Raw genomic sequence first — 16,250 nt, forward strand, 5'->3', positions numbered from 1 at the left:
GGCCTATGATGACTGAAAGATTAATGAAAATGAGTTTATAAATGAACTTCACTTGAATGCGGGATGAACAGATAAAAATATATACGTAACTCCCCAGATTAGTTGTCCTTACTCCCCAGTTTAATCAGGGATGAACAGATAATTATATTCTGAAGTAGAAAATGAGTGTTGAATAGAAGATAACAGTGGACTGGAACTTTTAATACATAAAGTGTATTGCATATTCCCACATACGTTTGCGGTACTCTGTAGAATGATGATTAACATAGTTGTGAATAAATCACTTGAAGTCTTGAAACGACCAACATACCAAGAGTACTAAGCAGCAAAACTAAACACACAAAATAGACCGCAGAACCAACGACACAAAGAAAATCGTACTTGAAATAAAGGAAATTACATACTAAGCACCACAACCATGTAATTTGTCACATATAATCATGGATCATTTGTGTGCGCAGCGTTAGTGCTTGAGGAGGTACCATCATTGGCAGACGACCCTTGGCCATGGTCAGTCTTCTTGGTCACCATTGGGGGTTTTACAAGTTTTCGCAATAACTCATCAATGTTTGGATCCATGCATGGGGGGAGTACAATGTCAGGCCTTTTAGTAGCATGGATAAGGTCATCCGTTGGTTGACATATATCTGCCTTGAAGATCTAGTACCACAGAGTAACAAAATGCATACCAAGTCAAGGTTTGCGGAAAAAATAACAGTATGTCGTTGGCAATGTTTTAGACTGTGAGTCACACCTTCACAATGTTGCGTGCTGTAATGTTGACATAGCAAAGTCGGGGACGGGGACTGAATGCTGCAACCTATTACAAGAAGTGTTAAACTTAGACACATGATGTTATAGAATGTTGAAACATGAATAGGATTCACTGCTTAAGGTTGGCAACATATGTTCGTACTGTTTGCAACAGCAAAACAGCCCCCACTGTCAGGTTTTGTCCGAATTCTGGATTGAGCAGCACCTTCCTATGCACACTTGCCCACACCGTCGCACTGGTATCCTATTGTTGGTTGAAGTAAAAATATTAATTGAAGTATGTCCTGAACCAAGAATACCAAATGTGTGTTTTGTACGGTTACCTTAATAGATATTTGCATATCTCCTAGCCCATTAGGCTTACATTGTTTGACAATGCATGCCACAAACGGAAGAATGGTTGTGCATTTGCAACTTCCTAACTGGGTTGCATTTTCAATTTTGCCTTCCTTCAGTAGCCCTGCAGAAAAGAAGTTTTTCACCCAAATGTCATTCGTTAACTAATAGGTTGGACATATGTAAAATTATGAGTGACGGAATACCATGGAATTTTATGAACTGTTCTGCCCATAACCATGGATTGGATTTGAAATCTCGCTCGTAAGTTGCGGAGGCAATGTCACGAGCAAATTCCTGAGTGCTTGCAGCTTCTTCATCGTCCCGATTGATCATTGCTGCTTGCACATTTCCCGCAGGTCCTGGAATCAGTGTTCTTGATGAGTTGCCTCTTTTGACGAATGACTCCAAATCCTGTTCTTCAACATCAAGTCCTTGCCAGGGTTCCATTACCTAACAACGTACGACCACATCACAAAAAAAAAAATTTGAACCCAGTAATACAAGGTGGACAAAAAAGCACTTGTACATGTACACTATAAGAAATTTGGAATGGAAACCTTATTTCGTCGATCGTTTAAAATTGCCACGAAGGAATAAATTGGTGGTTTGTGTTGGGTGGCAAAGTGTTGGGCCAACGGTCCAGTACTTATACTAAAAAGTCAGTTGGCGAAATGACTAAAATGCCCTAACTTTTCTTGCATTGTAAGTTTGTATTTAAAGCGGTCTGTTTCCTGTTCCATCCAGCAGAAGTAAATGTCTTTCCAACTCCCCCACCTACCAACTCTTAACTCACCTTTATGGCACCAGCGTCCCCATTTTGAAGATGCAGTTCATTGATGTCTCATAAGTGTGACCCCAGCTACTGTAAGACTGATGAGCCATCAATGCGGACATCACCATAAAGCCATGTTGGTGGCAATCTTCATTGGAGGTAAGTCATTGACCTGTTTTTTTAAAAATTAAATTTTTTTCCGTTCAGACCTGTTCCATAGCCTCATTAATGAAGCACAATGTGTGCAGTATCACAATAAATAGAAGATGGCATCCGTGTGTCATTTGGTTTTAGGGTTCAAGTTTACAAAAGGTTTTTTTTTAAGGTAACAAAAAATAAATACAGCCCTAACAGTGGTAAGTCAAGTTGGTTGAAATATTAATGTGTGTCATTTGTAGGCATTTAATTTACCTCAAGATTGAGGTCATGGAGCCATATCAGTCAGCAGATAACATCCCGTTCGAGGAACATTTGGAAATCAATATACCAAATGCGCAGCCTGAACAAGTACACGTCAAAAGTGGTCTGCTTCACAATGACTCCGCAGATGATATTACACCCAAAGTACACATGTGTTTTGATAGCTTAGATGATGTAAAACAGTTTTATAAAAATTACGGTATTAGAAGCGGCTTTGGTATTCGGACGAGGACTTCAGCAAGGGGCGAAGACAATGAAATCAACTACATCAAGTTGGTGTGTTCACGGGAGGGAAATTATGTGTCCGCTATTCCCCCTGAATTGAAGACCGTCCCAACTAAAGCAAAACAGTGTAAAGCTTCAATCACTGCAGCAAAGAAAGACGGACAATGGTTCATTAGGAGCGTTGTAACTGATCACAGTCATGACATTAGTCCAAAGAAGTCAAGGCTAATACGGGGCAACCGTAAAGTTGACATGCATTCAAGGCAAACTGTTGAGACTAACGATGACGCTGGTGTCCGAATTAACAAAAGTTTCCGCTCTCTTGTCTCTGAAGCAGGTGGATATGAAAACGTTAACTTCATTGAGCGTGATGTTCGCAACTACATTGGTCAACAAAGGCGATCATTGTGTAAGGATGGGGATGGGCAGGCCCTTTTACGACATTTTTCAAAAATGCGGGAATTAAACAATGACTTCTTCTTTGAAATTGACATGGACGAAGACAACCGTATATGTAATGTTTTTTGGGCCGATGCGCGCAGTAGAGCGGCATCTGAGGATTTTGGTGATGTTGTGTCTTTTGACACCACATATCTGACCAACAAATATGACATGCCTTTCGCTCCATTTGTAGGTGTTAATCACCATGGACACTCCATTTTATTAGGTTGTGGTCTAGTATCAGCTGAAGACACAAGGTCTTTCGTGTGGATTTTTGAATGCTGGCTTCGGTGCATGTATAACAAACCACCGAAAGGAATTGTTACCGACCAATGTAAGGCAATGCTTAATGCAATTGCACAAGTTTTCCCTAGTACCAAACATCGATGGTGTCTATGGCACATAATGAAAAAAGTCCCGGAAAAATTGCAAGGTTACACTAAATACAAATCTATCAAGGGTGAATTGAAAAGACTAGTGTATGATTCAGTCACGGTGGGAGAGTTTGAGTTGGGATGGCACGCTTTTATTGGACAATATGATTTGTCCACAAACGACTGGCTCACCACATTGTTTGACGAGAGACATCGTTGGGTTCCTTGCTACCTTAAAAGTCAGTTTTGGGCTGGAATGTCAACCACCCAAAGGAGTGAAGGCCTCAACGCTTTTTTTGATGGGTTCATTAATTCGGGAACTACTTTGCAACAATTTGTTGTGCAATATGACAACGCACTACGGCAAAAGGCAGAAAAAGAATTTGAAGCTGACTTTGCTTCATCCAATACCACTGTTGCATGTGGATCACAATCTCTTATTGAGAGGCAATTTCAAGTAGAGTACACACATGCAAAATTTGCGGAGGTCCAGAACGAATTTAGGGGAAAGATTAATTGTTTCGTCAAAAGGGTGTTCGAAGACGGATGTCTGCTTAAATATGCTGTAAAGGAAGAGTGGTTGTGGGAGGGAAAAAAATACCACAGAATGCATGATGTTGTGCTCGACACGCTGATAACCAATATCCATTGTAGTTGTATGTTGTTTGAGTTTAGGGGGATCATGTGTCGTCACACCTTGTTGACTCTTAGACAAGAAGACATTGAGTGCGTGCCAGAAAAATATGTTCTCCGTCGCTGGTCCAAAAATGTTAGGAGGAGGCATAGTTTGATAATAGCGGGATACAATAGAAGTAATGACGACCCACGGATGCAAAAATACAAAGTCTTATGCAAGAGGTTTTACGATTTAGCGGAGGTGGCATGTGACTCAGACGCTTCATCTACGATGTTGTTCAATGAGATGAATTCTATTGCTAAAGGACTAGGTGTCCCTACCAAATCTAATCCTTTTATACTTAGCCAAGAAGGTGACATTGAAGACAATGGGGGTGAACATCCATGTGTCACTAACTGCAGTAATGTTCGCAGCCCAGTACATGTTAAGAGGAAGGGGAGACCGAGAACTAACAGATTACAATCAACAGTGGAAAAGCTATCAAAGAAAAAGAAAACGAGTGCGGGCAAAAACAAGTCACAAAGAACTTCACAGGTTTGTATTCTATGTAGGTGTATGATTATGCTTTATTTGAAATGAGTTGGTTATGTATTAAAGAATGTTGTTTGGGTTGATTACCAGGAACCTATTGACGTCGATGTGCCCTTAGACTCACAATGTACCCAACTGACAGACGAAGCCAGGATTGGACCATACATTCCGAACAGTGGTTTCATGTCGCTGCTGACATGTATGGAGGCAGAGATTGTTAACACTCAAGTTTCTACCACGAGACTCATTTGACAAGGAAGACGTCCTTCGGTCTCCGTGGATTAGTAAGTGGGGAGATGAATTGTTTTTTGGTAGGATAACCCTTATTTTTTGTGCGTCCTTTTTTTTTTTTGATGTTATGCGCATGAACTACACAAACATGATGACAGTGGATTCATTGTGTTTGGGTATTACATGTGCTTAATTGGTATCCGACGGTGGCCACGTTAAAATTTTCATTGTATTGGGCTTTTGATGTGACGAATATATGAATTGCATAATTATAAATTATTATGAAGTTAGTGGTTGGTATCATTGTTTAGTTGTACATAAATCCCATTGCATAATTTAAATTATTAACCTTAATTACATGTTAAACACAAAAACAGAGCACTTCATAGTTTCAGACAAGGGCAGCACGGTCACAATTGTGATTTGAAAACATTTGTGACTCATCCATAAATTGACCATTGAGAGGAATATGTGTATCCGTTTCCAACCCCTTAGGTCTTCCCATTAAACGGACACGACTTTTCATAACCCCCCACCCACCATTATTTATTGTGACACCCAAACCCTAATGGCAAGAAATTTCAGATTTAGTTTCATAGTTACGGACAATTTAAGCACCACCAGATTCGCATCATGGCCGCAAATTTGAGTGAAAGTGTGGGGGAAAACAATGTTCCAGCAGAAGCCGTTGCAGAGAGGACGGTATTGTGGACTTTCACAACCATCAACATTCATGGTCAGGTATGCCTTTAAGTTATATTCGCCGTTGTGTTCAATATTCGTGGGTTGGTAAATTCTTTGGTAATGTGGTTCGAAGTTTTATTTGTGCATGTAGAACTTCGCCTATGTCGATCGTCATTTTTCGGCGGCATTTGAAAACGAACTACAGGACCAATGGACTTTAGTTGATACTTTTGGGAACACCTTTGTGGTGACTTACAACATGGATACATTGAACCCAAAATTAACTAATGGATGGAAAGACATAGAGAACACATACACTGACCAATTAGTGGACTCATATGTTCAGCTTCGTTACGTTGGAGGCAATCGCTTTCAAATAACTTGTTTTGTGGGCCTATGCGAACCACACAATAAGGAGTCGTTTTTGTTAGGTGCTGAAACGCACCCTGGGACAGCCCTATACGCTGTGAAGTTGACGAAATCTCAGGCACAAGCTAGCCATCTGGTAGTATCTATTCCTTTATCTGTTGCTTGCAAAACTGGGACTGCGCATTGGATGTGACTTCATCTGACTCGATTTGTACTTGTGTTATATGATTGTTTGCAGGACCTCAACGTTGGTTTTGGTGACATCATAAGAAGCCTACAAATGGATGTGGTTTACCTTTTGGGATCAAGAAGTGGAGTAGAGTGCAAACTGCTGGTTTCCCGGAATAACAGATCAACCAAGTTTGGACAAGGGTGGAGGCAGTTCTGTGTTCGCAACCAATTGAAGGAAGGAGACAGACTTGTGTTTGAGGTTGACCATCTGCAGAAACAATGCATAATTGAGGTTTTCATCAATGGCTGCAATTGTGATGTGGCCAAGTCCATCAATTTAGACTAATTTCATAATGTCGCATGTATGACTATGTTGTTTGAACAATTATGGTATCCAACAAAGTTAATTATTTCTTCACACCTAATGGATCTGTTTGTTTATGTTATTGGCTTTATGTAGCAAACGTCATACCTAATTAGTTGTTACTTAAACATTATTCCTATTTCATTGGATAACAAATAAATTCCATTGCGTGACTTAAGCGTAACCAATTTTAAAATACATTTATTTCATATCATACACCCACACAGTTTATGGCTGGGACTAAAGTGGGGAGTTGGGCGTGGGTAAGTGGGGAGTACAGTCAAACTTTTTTAACACTGCTTCAATGTTTCCACCTCAATTATTCTTAAGTAATGTCTTTCGATTTAAATACAGTGTTCGTGCGCAATCACCACGTCTAATACACCAATCAGATTCAATGACCGCTACTGGGTGGATTCCGTTTCAGCACACAATATGAATACCACAACACGGCTATGTGGGGACCAACGAAGCTGTACCTGGGGAGTTCAGGCAAACTTTTCTGAACAGAAGTGCAGGAAGTGGACAAGAACGGGAAAAAAACTTGTTCAACCCTTGAACATATTTCGTTGGATAAGAAATAAACTCCTTAGCCGTAACCAATTTTAAAATAAATTTATTTCATATCATACACCCACACAGTTTATGCCTGGTACTGAAGTGGGGAGTTAGGCGTGGGTAAGTGGGGAGTACAGTCTAACTTTTTTAACACTGCTTCAACATTCCACCTCAATTATTCTTAAGTAATCTCTTTCGATCTTCAACAGAGTTTTTGTTGCGCAATCACCACGTCTAATACACCAATCAGAATTCAATGACCGTTACTGGGTGGATTCCGTATCAGCACACAATATCAATACCACAACACGGCTATGTGGGGACCAACGAAGCTGTACCTGGGGAGTTCAGCCAAACTTTTCTGAAAAGAAGTGCAGGAAGTGGACAAGAACGGGAAAAAAACTTGTTCAACCCTTGAACATATTTCGTTGGATAAGAAATAAACTCCTTAGCCGTAACCAATTTTAAAATAAATTTATTTCATATCATACACCCACACAGTTTATGCCTGGTACTGAAGTGGGGAGTTGGGCGTGGGGAAGTGGGGAGTACAGTAAAACGTTTTTAACACTGCTTCAACATTCCACCTCAATTATTCTTAAGTAATCTCTTTCGATCTTCAACAGTGTTCGTGCGCAATCACCAAGTCTAATACGCCAATCAGATTCAATTAACGATACTGGGTGGATTCCGTTTCAGCACACAATATCAATACCACAACACGGCTATGTGGGGACCAACGAAGCTGTATCTGGGGAGTTCAGGCAAACTTTTCTGAACAGAAGTGCAGGAAGTGGACAAGAACGGGAAAAAAACTTGTTCAACCCTTGAACATATTTCGTTGGATAAGAAATAAACTCCTTAGGCGTAACCAATTTTAAAATAAATTTATTTCATATCATACACCCACACAGTTTATGCCTGGTACTGAAGTGGGGAGTTGGGCGTGGGTAAGTGGGGAGTACAGTCTAACTTTTTTAACACTGCTTCAACATTCCACCTCAATTATTCTTAAGTAATCTCTTTCGATCTTCAACAGTGTTCGTGCACAATCACCACGTCTAATACACCAATCAGAATTCAATGACCGTTACTGGGTGGATTCCGTATCAGCACACAATATCAATACCACAACACGGCTATGTGGGGACCAACGAAGCTGTACCTGGGGAGTTCAGGCAAACTTTTCTGAAAAGAAGTGCAGGAAGTGGACAAGAACGGGAAAAAAACTTGTTCAACCCGAAAAACCTATTTCGTTGGATAAGAAACAAACTCCATAAGCGTAACCAATTTTAAAATAAATTTATTTCATATCATACACCCACACAGTTTATGCCTGGTACTGAAGTGGGGAGTTGAGCGTGGGTAAGTGGGGAGTACAGTATAACCTTTTTAACACTGCTTCAATATTGACAACACTGCTTCAATATTCACTAAACACTATTCTGAAGACCTTATTCATTTGTGATGCGTTAACTAAATAATTATTTCTCATCACCCATCTCTGATTGTAGTGTACCCTCCATGGACCCCCAGTAAAAAATTGTAACAAAAAAGGGGGAGTAACTTGCCCCTATGTGGGGACTATAGTGGAAAATTTTGTATATTACTTCCACGTTCAATCAAAACTACTCATCATACGCGTTCAATGTCCTCCCACATATATTGCATTCACTAAGTGGATACTAAACCACCAGTTTTTCGTTTTTGCTGTGCAATAACTCATAACCATTTCAACCTGCTGTTGTAAGCTGACATACAATTGTCATGAACACATTCCACAGTGTAAAATTATTGGTAGCTGCAGCATATAAATGGACTGATGTGGGTCCTTGTGGTCATCACACAATATAAACAACATATAACAAAATTAAAATACTCATTTACACAATTCATTCAACTACATAACATTGATTAATTGAAGAACACTCTTAACACTAGACCTTAATGTTTTAAAACAGCTATACAACTAGCAATCAACAGGGTAGGATTGTGTTGTCATTGACTCTACAAGTTCATATGTACAACAACTTAATGGCCTTTCCAAAAAATGTTACAAAAGTTCATGGCGTACATTATACCACCCATCCTTTTCAATGCAAACCTATGTTCTATAAAAGCGCGTTGTAGTACTGCAGGACTTCTTGCCTGTAGATATTGTCAACATCTAGGATCCAACGCCAAATGTATTGCTGTCTAATCAGTTGAAGTTGTTCCTGCACAACAACTCACAATTATGTCAATGAAAATACATCAATCTTCAACAACATTTGTAATAAAAATTCCTGTATTAACCACAACTTACATTAGTGTAATTAGGCATGCTATTGCCATCAAATTTCTTCTCACCATCCCACAACTCCATCATTTGAAGAACAATAATGCCACAATCGTATCTAAACAACAAAACAAATATATGTAAATAAACACACTTCCTCACCAAACTGCAGTGCAACTAAACAACAAAGGATAAACTCACAAGTTTGGTTGAATGGGAGTTATCTCGCAGTGAACTTCAAATTTTGGGCACTCATCTTCCGAACACTTCATCAACATCCCAAAAAGTAATCCCATATTACGAGCCTACAGTGTCAAAATAATAACGACCCATTAAGTTAACAAACTACAAATATGTGACAACCTAAACAGAACAAATATCACAATATTGTAATCTTACAACTGCGTTGTCTATTCTTCTACGATTTTTGTTGGAGTGGCCAATCGAATCAAGCACGTACAACTTCTTCTGTTTACAATTGACGACATAACACCACCAATGATCGTCATTCACAATTGGAGCAAACAACTACAAAAAAAATATGACTACTATCAATTAAGTTACAAACATTGACAAAAAAATAAAAAACATCCTAAATATTAAATCTCACAAAATCAGCAGACAAAATGTCCTCCAACACAATCAGGCCTGCACGAAAGTAGGCAGCGTAGTCTCTCAATGTCCATTGACGTCTCTTAACAATCATCATCCGTGAGTCAGTCAGTACATGGGTCTACAATAATGCAATACATGAATACACTATAAATAATCTGAAACAACATACCAAATTAAACAAACATTCTATTTACCGTATATAAAGGATTGAAATGTATTCTCTTGACATGACCATATCGACGTCGTTCAAAGAACATCATTGTGCTCGCAGCAAATAGAACAGCCTACAAAATATTATGTATTAACAATCGTGACGTATAATTGTCGGATTGAAATGTTATGAACAAGTTTCTTACCATATTGTCCACCTTCTTTCCAGGACCAAAACCCCAACACTCATTCGTACCCAGAATTTGCCCATTGATGTTGCAGACCACCCTGCAATAACAGTTTCGTAATTAAATGTCTAACTTTTAAAAATAACCAAATAACTACTGTAATACACACAAATATAACTAATACCTGTTCGGTACACCAAAAACCGTAATACTGCTATACAACTTCATGTAATCAACTTTAAATGGAGTCATTTGAGGCTGTTGCGGAACATAGGGAACTATGGCTTGAAGCGGTTCAACTTCATCAGAAATGCCTCCATGGGATGCACGGTTCATATCAAGGCCACTCCCCACATCACCACCACTACTTCCTTCAACGACATTTCCGTCATCAGCAGGAAGTTGTTCATCAGTGTCACGCTCTCCATCCTCCACCTCCACCTCATCACCGTCGTTGTCCTGCTCTTGTTGCACACCCTTCTGAATTCCACCATCACATCGCAATGATATCTCTTCGCGCATCAAAGTCATTTCGTCCTTCATCATGCGTAGCCGTGTTCTATGGGTTCTCAGCCTCTGCAGCAGAACTTTTGTGGAAGCCAACTTGATATCCACATGCGATTTTTCAGACTTTGCTTCGTCTCCAAGTTGCAACGCTTCACGAATCATAATATTTTGCTTGTCTTCTTCTCTTACCCTCCATTCCACACATATCTAATAAACATGCACACAATAAAATTATTGTTTCAGAAAATAAAAAAGATGGTATCAAGAACAAATTGTTCAAAACAAATAATACGTTGCTCTCCTGGAACAACTTCTCAATCCGTCTTGACTTGAAGTGAACTTCCGGCCACGCCAATATTCTCGGAAAAATTAACTGCAATTCTGGGCCACCCAATGAAAACCTTTCTACAGCCCAAATCTACAAAAAACAACATGATGCATTATTTCATTTTAAACATTATACAAATCAACATAATTTATTAAATGAAGTTTAGTGTACCTGCAACACTTGTGCTGCACCACTTAAGCAAAGCTCTGTCTGCCCAAGTGCCAGAAACCCCCGACTTAAACTTTTAACTAAAAAACTATGAACTGCCTTACCCCAATTGTAATTGGACAGCCCATCTATATCATCTAAAACACTACAAGGGATGTTACTAATTGTTTTTGAATTTCTAGGGAAGTAAAACACAGCAAAACAAACAAATATGTACAAACGACAAACGTTATCAACTTCATTAGAATCACTACCAACCAAACTGTGAATTATTTCAATAATGGTTTTAACGGTTACTATTTTGTCTTGCAAAAGTCCACCCACAACCCCACAAACACTTTTATCAAAATCTACATCTAACCCAACAACCGACAACCCTAAAGACATGCAAATGTCCGCACAGGTAAAAGGAATTGACCGTTGCATTACACGAAATGATTCCTGAGCAGGTAGCCAACGCTTCAATAACTCAAGCAATAGAGGGTTACATATCTTCAATGGTTCTTGCATGTCCAAACACCATTTGAATGGTGTACCCTGAATCCTTTGGCGATGCCTATCTAAGATTATCCCATTCATCTGCCCAATCCACTTTGTCTGACAAAAAGTACGCAATCGAGCCTAACATTCAAAATATTTTCAAAAATTAATACTTCATTAACATTTAAACAAAAAATTCCTGTCAACCCAGTCTACAATATACAACATAAAAATACCTTCTCATTCAATCCACATTCACCATCCATATCTTTGTGATGACATACTACACCGGCCAATACGTTTTCATGGACAAAGGATCTTTCAGTGACCCTCAAACAACCTGAAAAGAAGATGATATTCAAAGGTTGCACATAATATTTTTCTCCTCTTCTTTTGGTAATGGCCAACAACCATGCGTATCTACTGCAAAAGTTTAATGACAATAATGAAGGACAACTCTAACGTACCCAAACCAACATTATGGGGATGTAATCACAAAGCAGAATGTTTTTCTTACACAACACGGAATACCTGACATGGTTCATCAGACTCACATTTTTAACCACCGACTGTGGAAACCATAGAAATCAAATACAAATGACGAAACCGCAAAAAAATTCACAATAACGACAACAACAAACGACCACACACATACGGACTTACAAAACATGGGGTTTCTTCTAAATTTTCAACAACCTAAACCGCTATGACAGACAACACCGAAAGACAAAAATGGGTTCTCAAATATACACTAACATTCACCCTAACACCACCAAATCACTTTTCCCCAACAACATCAATAACGAACATGAAGAATACCAACTTATTCCCAAAAAAATTACAAAATTTTACGATTTAGAGAAATACTACATCATCAACCAACACATTAACCAAATGTGAAAAGGGAGCAAAAGAAACTTACAATGCAACACACACCACCACCACACGGTTGCCGCCGACCAAGCAGCGTCCACTCAGAATTCCAAATACACTACCCACTTCAAAACCGGCGTCTTCTGGATGCTACGGACCGTCTTCGGTTTCCTCGACAACGACCCTCCACTTTCTCACCGGCGAAATGGTTGCCGGAAACCCTAAACCCACTGCACCCACAACTCCGTCAGACTCACTTTCGACCTTCTCTGTGTTCGCACTCAAACTACAGAACGGACCCTACTTCTCCCCTTTTTTTCTGAACTTTCTCTCTCTAAAACAACGTTTAACATAAACATAAGCGGTTTTCCCTTCTCTCCTCTGCACGTGCGACCACGGTTTCCATTTTAAAAAAAATAAAAATACCCCTGCCACGTCATCTGTGTCAAAATCTTGTCAAATATTTTTGTTGGAATATCATTATCCATATATTAGTATGGCAAGGCATTGTACGGATTGATTTGCTCTCATTTTGTTAATAACAATTTTAATTTTTAGAAAAATGAGTTAGAAAACTTTTTCAATTATTTTTAAAGGCAAAATAAATACTGCATGCCACAATAAATAATAAAAACAATATATATAATAATAATATTATATATTAACTAATAATTTTAAATAATTATTATTATAAAAATAATTATAATAATATAATATAATTTATTTTTGTATTAATTTTATTAAATAATAATTTTTAAAATGTAATATTTTTAACTAATGTAAAAATGATTTAATACATTTTTATATCAAGGATATTTTAATAATTTTTAAATCTTATCTATTATAACTTTTTATTTTATTTATTACATCACTCAAATCATTCATTAATTTTTATCAAATTTATCTTCAAATTCACTCACTTTACTTTTTATATTCACACAAAAAAATACAGACACATCCATTGAAATCCATTTTTACACTATTTTCCAAATTCATCTATCGAGGAGAACACAACCTAAGTCTTGGTTATTTTCTGTCTACAAATAATTACATAGATAAATCAGTAGTCGCTGTCCACACCGAAGTGTCAAAGAAAATTGTACCTGATCGGTACTATTTAGGTGCGGAACCAGACGGTCTCAAGTACCCTCTGTGTCGAACCTCCTCTTGGACCTCCCTGGATTCCTCCTGGATCTCCCTGGACTCCTCCTGGATCTCCCTGCCGTCTGCACTCCGGGGGTGGGGGTACCTGCAGACACTCCGACGCTCAAGTTAGAGAGTGTTTGATATGAGTAGTAGTAGGTTAAATCAGAAAGTGTCTTTTTACCTGTTCACTAGGCCTTAATTTATACTAATTTCTTAATGGACCTGTCATTAATATTTGCGGGCCGTCTGTATTTGAGGATCGATTCCTTCCTTTTTGATTGAGGTTACACGTATCAGCTCTTTCCATTCCAGAGTTTGTTCATCTGTACATATCAATTCCTTCCTTTCTTGATCGTCTGTGCTTTCCAGTATCATCTCCTTCCTTTCTTGACCGTCTGTACTTTTCCAGTATCATCTCCTTCCTTTCTTGACCATCTGTACTTTTCCAGTATCATCTCCTTCCTTTCTTGAGGTTTGATGGCATGATGCCCCTCTGTAACGCATGCCCCTCTGTAACGCGTATTCAGCCTGCCTGCTGCCCCCTAGGCCGGGATGTACTCGGCCACCAGGATGGGAAGTACACGGCCACGCCCTTACTGGGCTGCCAGCGCTGCGCTGGAACCAAGCCTGATGCCCCTATCTGGACCGGGATGATCCCGGCCAGATTTTCTTCTTATTGGGCCGAGTACTACTCGGCCATGTACGTACACCAGCCCCCCTAGGCTCGTAGTGAACGAAGTTCACAAGAGGCTATGATGTGCTGCCTTTGGAAATGATGCCGAGACGTTCCCAACCATATGCCTTTATGAGACTTGTTTTTATTACGGGAAAAGGAGAAGAGATTAAATTGGCTCGCCGTTCGAGGCTGTCTTGTCATAATGAGGTGGTTTAGGTGGGGAGTTTTAAAGGAGATGTGCCGATTACCGTTGGATGTAGCGAGATCTTATGGTGATGAGGGGGCTACTTTTGTGAGAGTGGTCCACTATAAATAGAGGTGGGGTCTTAAGATTGTGAGACAAAGGAGTCATTTAGGAAGTGAGCCATCACCAGCCTAGTCCTTCCCGTCTGCGCTACCTCAGGTATGTCGTCCTCCTCTGCTTGTTATCTTTCCAGTAGGCATAGCGACTCTGAGGAGGAGGGGATCTTGTCCGACTCCCCGTGTAGTAATAGCTTGCAGAGGGATGATGAAGATTCTGTGGGTGCCGAGGAGTTCTCGGCCATGCGTCATCCGGGGTACGAGTGGGTAGACCCCCGGGTGAAACTCCCGCTGTCTAGGTTCAGTAAATCTGCCGCCATAGTTGATTTTCGTAAGAAGTATGATATTCTAGCTGATACAGTAGACGACCATGTTATTAGCGTAGAGCGAGCCAGGAGTGGGGATAGTGTGTGTCACGGTCGTGAGGGTCATTCGCATGACTTTTTCTTCATGTATTCTACCTTAATTTCTGATTTGCATGTGCGCCTTCCCTTTGATGATTTTACAATGGGAGTGCTACGGGTGTTGAATGTAGCTCCCACCCAGCTGCATCCTAACAGTTGGGCGTCCCTTCAGGCATTCCGACTAGTCTGTCGAGTGTTCCATTTGAGACCCTCCCCTCAGGTTTTCTTGCAGTACTACTGTACGCGTCCGGGGGATCTGGTTAGTTGGTTGTCTCTAGTGGGTCAAAGCCACCAGTGTCTACTCGCGTCTTACACGCAGTCTTTTAAAAGATTTAAGACTGGTTTCTTTAAGGTTGTCATCCGGTCCGCTGGGGCTAGATATTTTTATTTTGAGAATGGTGAGCCCAAATTCCCGTTCTACTGGACCCAACATCCCACCCCTTATCGAGTTTGGCCGAGAGCATCCCTTACCCAGGAGGATCTGTATGTGCTGTCTTATCGTCGGAGGAGGCTGAGATTGTTTCAGCCATGCGTCCTGAGACTGTGCTGTACGCGCTGAATGAATTTCACGCCAGGGCGATGGTTATGGGTCGCCATTTGAACACAGTGCTAAGTCAACTGCCAGAGTCAAGCAAACTGGCTGCTGAGATAGAGAGTTTACAGAGGGATTTGGCCGAGTCCAATAGCAGGAGACAAGAGGTTTCACTTCAGTTGGGAAGTGTAAAAAATGAACGATCTCAGCTGCTAGCAGAGCGTAATGTTTTGAAGGCGCGCTGCAGGGATTTTGAGAAGAAAGAGGAGGATTCCCAGGCGGCTTTGGAGCGTCTAGAGGAGGAGCTGGCCGCTGAGAAGAGAGATAGTGCTGAGAAGGCCGGCCGGATTTACCAGTTGGAGGGGTACGTGATGTCCCAGCACGAGGAGGGCTTCCACAAGGCCTTGCGCCAGGCTGCTCACTACTTCAACTTTGACGCGGCAGATGGACGTTTCAATATTGACGAGGATGTGTACCAGGGTTCCGTTATGGCTGTGGAGGACATTCCTGTTGCTGAGCAACAGAAGCCTACCCCGGAGGATTGACATGTTACTTTGTATTTTCGTACCTTAAAAACTGTTTCGCGAGTTTTACTTTTCTATTTGCTGGACATGTATTAACACACATCGGATGTGGTGCTTTGAACTTTGTTTTAGACTTTTGTGTTTGCATCTGTTGCGTGTGCCTCTTTGTATGTTGCTATTTGTATTTGCAG

The 16,250-nt window shown here is 40.2% G+C and overlaps 2 protein-coding genes across 2 annotated transcripts; one reads left to right on the forward strand and one right to left on the reverse strand.

Moving 5' to 3' along the window:
* Positions 1-2,311: 2,311 nt before the first annotated feature.
* On the forward strand, positions 2,312-6,314 carry LOC114180824 (protein FAR1-RELATED SEQUENCE 5-like). Its single transcript, XM_028067113.1, has 5 exons — positions 2,312-4,516; positions 4,604-4,741; positions 5,369-5,485; positions 5,580-5,933; positions 6,036-6,314. Exons 1-5 carry the CDS (start codon positions 2,312-2,314, stop codon positions 6,312-6,314), a joined length of 3,093 nt encoding a protein of 1,030 aa, XP_027922914.1.
* A 2,687-nt stretch (positions 6,315-9,001) lies between these two features.
* LOC114180825 lies at positions 9,002-12,142 on the reverse strand. The gene is made up of 11 exons (XM_028067114.1): positions 12,136-12,142; positions 11,841-11,944; positions 11,128-11,745; positions 10,921-11,046; positions 10,306-10,835; positions 10,140-10,221; positions 9,779-9,901; positions 9,568-9,696; positions 9,370-9,473; positions 9,196-9,286; positions 9,002-9,106 (listed from the first exon to the last, which is right to left on the reverse strand). The coding sequence occupies exons 1-11, from the start codon at positions 12,140-12,142 to the stop codon at positions 9,002-9,004; spliced, it is 2,019 nt and encodes a 672-aa protein (XP_027922915.1).
* Positions 12,143-16,250: the final 4,108 nt, after the last annotated feature.

The sequence above is a fragment of the Vigna unguiculata genome, chromosome 4 (assembly GCF_004118075.2).
Source record: "Vigna unguiculata cultivar IT97K-499-35 chromosome 4, ASM411807v1, whole genome shotgun sequence".
NCBI classification, from domain to species: Eukaryota; Viridiplantae; Streptophyta; class Magnoliopsida; order Fabales; family Fabaceae; genus Vigna; species Vigna unguiculata.

What these genes read in the sequence shown, in the direction of transcription:
- LOC114180824 (XM_028067113.1), top strand. Translation starts at nt 2,312, where the DNA reads ATGGAGCCATATCAGTCAGCAGATAACATCCCGTTCGAGGAACATTTG. An exon ending in CAGAGATTGTTAACACTCAA is followed by an intron (nt 4,742 to 5,368) that starts GTTTCTACCACG and finishes AAGCACCACCAG; the next exon opens with ATTCGCATCATGGCCGCAAA. An exon ending in AGGCACAAGCTAGCCATCTG is followed by an intron (nt 5,934 to 6,035) that starts GTAGTATCTATT and finishes GATTGTTTGCAG; the next exon opens with GACCTCAACGTTGGTTTTGG.
- LOC114180825 (XM_028067114.1), bottom strand. An exon ending in ACATTTTGTCTGCTGATTTT is followed by an intron (nt 9,697 to 9,778) that starts GTGAGATTTAAT and finishes TTTTTTTTGTAG; the next exon opens with TTGTTTGCTCCAATTGTGAA. An exon ending in GCATGCCTAATTACACTAAT is followed by an intron (nt 9,107 to 9,195) that starts GTAAGTTGTGGT and finishes GTTGTTGTGCAG; the next exon opens with GAACAACTTCAACTGATTAG.